The following is a 3,783-nucleotide window of genomic DNA, read 5'->3' on the forward strand; positions in this document are numbered from 1 at the left end:
ACCCCCTGCCCAGTTACACTGTTGGCTGTGGTCTGTCCCCCTTCATGAAGTGCTCAAATGTAATTACTCATCCCTAGGAGTCATCCTTTCAAAGCAGAACCTTTTTTTTGGTGAATAAAGAAGCCAACTGCTCTCCACATCCAGCACTTAAGTCCCAGATAAATGCTTGTCTTTGCCTACCTTCCCAGCTTTCCACTGATGTTGGGGGTTTATTTGTTTTTATTGTTCTGTGTGCATTTGTTCAAAATCATATTGTACATCTGTATTTGTAATGCAAACATTGCCACACTAATAACCTGAAAATGAAATGGACCATGAACAAAACTGAAAGTGACCCCACTGGGCTAGATTATGCTTTTAACAATTAGCCTAAATAAGGAGCAGTAAGTAGGTATGTGGTGGCAGGAAGAGCTTACTGGCCCTAAGGGTAATCCTTTACTAGTCCTGATTATTAGCAGATTCTGTTCTTCAAATGATCTTTGTGGTATAAAAGTCTAATATGTAGAGATCAGATTGCAAGCTCTGTCTATTTGACGTTATACTTAACTTTAATAAATCAAAGCAATGGGGGCCAATCTGTTTTGTTTGTTTGTTTGTAGGCCCACTCCCATCCCCTTCCTCTGCTTGCTTGACTGCTCCACTTTCTGCTCCCTGGCCTACCTGCAGCTGTTGCCTGTCCCCTCTCGGGTCTGCTGCATGCCACACACACAGGCTGCCCATGCCACTTGTGGCATACATGCCACAGGTCGACCATCTCTGAGCTAGAGTATGGTGTGTGTTTTTGTTTGTTTTTTAAAAAAGTTTGCTCCAGTATATGGTTTTTGAACTGCCGTTGTCCCCTTAACCATAAAATAAGCTTGGATATTTGAATGTCTTTAATATCTGCTATTCCTACATTAATACCTATTAGGGGTTGTCTTACCTTACTGACTGGACTCCATTTACTGTTATTGGCTTGTAACTTTCACTTTATATAATCTGGGAAAGTGGATCTAAATGTTTTGCAAGATGCATGTTGAGTGGAGCAAAAGTGCATTCAGCTATACAGATGTTGAAAGGTGTATCCCCTGTTTTTTACAATTGGACTTCATAAATTTAAAACTGTAAAAAGCCTGTTCCCTTGCCAATAAAAGGAGAGAGATAATAAGTGCAAACTTGCTGCTGAAAAATATTCAGATTCTGGAGGGAAAGTTGGACCATAGTCCACCACAGCATGTCATATGGTCTAAGTTTTTATATAAATGTAATGCCTTGGTTTAAGTAGATCACTTGGACAAGAAAGGAACCTCCAATAATACGTGGGGTAAATGTCTAGTAGAGAGGTAGGAAACATATCTGAAGTCTGAATTTATACTTTGAACCTTTTTTTTTCCCCCTACCCCTTCCTCATCCCGTTCTCCCCTCAGCCTAAACAGCGCACATCAATAGTATCTTCTCTGGAATTTCACCGACTGAATCACAGCCATGATTATTTTGAAATCAGCTCGTCCATTGGTCATGCAAGCTTTACTTCCAGTCCTCCAGTCAGTCCAGCTAACTATTCAACTGGATCAGTTGAAGACAGTGTTGAAGATGGTGAACTTTCAGGTACAAAATTCCCCCTTTAATTTGCTTGCCAAAGCAGCTTTTTTGAAATCCTGAATCTTTGGGCTTTAGCTGGAACCAAACTAGTTTTGTTATGAACTGAAGAAAAGAAATGCAATCGGGTATTAAATAAACTGAACAAGACTTCATTTTTTTTTGCTGGAAAGGTTTTCAGAAGAAAACAATATTTTTAATACCTTGTATACTTTTAACAATACAAATACTGATGACTTCACTATAAAGTATTTTGGTCTAGCGAAAAAGCTTGATTGTGAAATATAGAACTGTGCCTGATATTTGTCATGCAACTCCACTGTTGGTGATCTCACAGAACAGATTAATTTAATTAAAATACATTAGCTTTTCCTGAACAATGTTGTTTTAAACAAGAGCCTGAAACATTAGTGTTTTATGACTGGAAAATATATTGGTTCAGGAACACCTGCATTGTGCAACTACCATATTTCAAAATGTAGTTTAGGCTAAGTGAAAATAAATTAAACTAGAAATGATGAATTTTGCCTCAGCAAGGATGGGGAAGAAAACATTTCTAATTAGACTGAATGTTAGACTTGGAATGAAGTATTTTTATTGTTAGTAATGCTGTATATGCCACATCTCTAAGTATGGGTTGAGATCTGGTTTATATAAAACTGCATTTATTTAAAAGAGATTATGGTTTTGAACGTAAGTTTTGCTGTCATTGCCCCTTCTTTCTTTAATAAAAAAAGAAATGCCAAATATAGAACACTTCTCAACTGTCATTAACTAAGACACTTCGTACATTTCCATAAGTAGTGACAGAATATGTATCATCAAAAAAAAATGTCCTTCTGCCTCCATCAGATAAGGGATTGCATTACATGAAATGCATTAATCTCCCTTGTCACATAATGCAGTACTCTATATCTGGCCCCACAAATCTCTATAATTTATACTTCAACATTAAATATTTGCTTATATAGTAAGGTTGTGTTCTTGAAGCTTTGCATTATATAATGATGACCTGTTGAGCAAAGCAATGTTGCAAATGAAGTGGGAGAAGGCAGGAGCAGGGAAAGAGTTTTGCTTCATCCTAATTATTTCAGATAAATTTAATGGTAGCTGACGATGAGTTTTAACAATTTGAAAGATGTGTAACAGGCCACTATTAGCAAACAGTTCCACCAAAAAGTTGGATACCTCTCAATTTTTTTTTCCATAGGACTTTGAATCAAGTAACTTCTTTGTAAGCTAAGAAAGGACTTGAGTGAGGAGAGAACTCTACAAAAGCCTATGTTTACCTGTAAATTTTGCTTTAAATAATAGTAAATTATTCACCCAAAGAGGTTGAAATCTCATTAGGTAACCAAACCTCAGTTTACAGAAGTGCTGCGTTAGTCTAGAGTGTACTTGCATCTATTTAAATATATTTAACCAAGCAGTCTGACCTGTGATTTTTTTTTTTTTTTATTATTTATTTTTTAACAAGGCATAAATAGTATATATATTTTTCTGTTAATGAACTTTGTGCACAAGTTCTAATAGCAGAAGCACTGAAGTCATCCTGGAAAATGTTTCTCTTTTGTAATAATTAGAAGGACAGCAAGACTCAAATATGAACCTAGTGGGGAAAATCTTTCTACTAAATGTTCTATGCAACCCAGTAATGTGAAGGTGGTTATTTATAATATGTTAGTATAGTTAAATAAATACATTCTTATAGTAAGCTTATAACCTTCCAAGAATAGCTTTGATATATAAACAAAAATTCTTTGTTTTTAACACGTCTTTCATTATGTAACACTATTACAACTGGCCAACCTTAAAAAAATAATAATAAAAATCATTCTGATATTAATTGTGAAGCATACCTAGTATACAACTAACCCTTTATAAAAACATGAGCACTGTTAAGGGGGAAAATGACTAGGCAAATATTTCTGTGACTTTAAAAGACTCCTTTTCCTAAGCAATATCATAACTATAATAGATGGAGGCAGCTGCATGATTAGGGGAGGGGGGGCATCTTTTCTGGGGATCTGAGATAAGAGGGGCACTAGAATTGCACCCCCATCCCTGCAGAGTCTGCACCCTGGAAGCATTCTTATGCTGGGAACTCCAAGATGGTCCCCGGCTACTTCTACTTTCAACAGCTGGGCATGGACTGCAGAGTTCCCCATGTGGGTAACTGCTGCACCCCCCTCCCCCCCCCCCCCC

The 3,783-nt window shown here is 36.9% G+C and overlaps 1 protein-coding gene across 8 annotated transcripts in view; it reads left to right on the top strand.

Moving 5' to 3' along the window:
• The window catches only part of ANKS1B (ankyrin repeat and sterile alpha motif domain containing 1B), a 1,095,863-nt gene that overhangs the window by 479,889 nt on the left and 612,191 nt on the right, over positions 1-3,783 (top strand). For all 8 annotated transcript variants that reach the window (XM_019515011.1, XM_019515009.1, XM_019515010.1 and 5 more), the window contains one exon: positions 1,407-1,587. In XM_019515011.1, coding sequence (XP_019370556.1) covers positions 1,407-1,587 — 181 coding nt within the window. The remainder of the gene's footprint in view (positions 1-1,406; positions 1,588-3,783) is intronic.

This window comes from Gavialis gangeticus, unplaced genomic scaffold, assembly GCF_001723915.1.
Source record: "Gavialis gangeticus isolate Ggan-Ray unplaced genomic scaffold, GavGan_comp1, whole genome shotgun sequence".
Lineage (NCBI taxonomy): Eukaryota > Metazoa > Chordata > Crocodylia > Gavialidae > Gavialis > Gavialis gangeticus.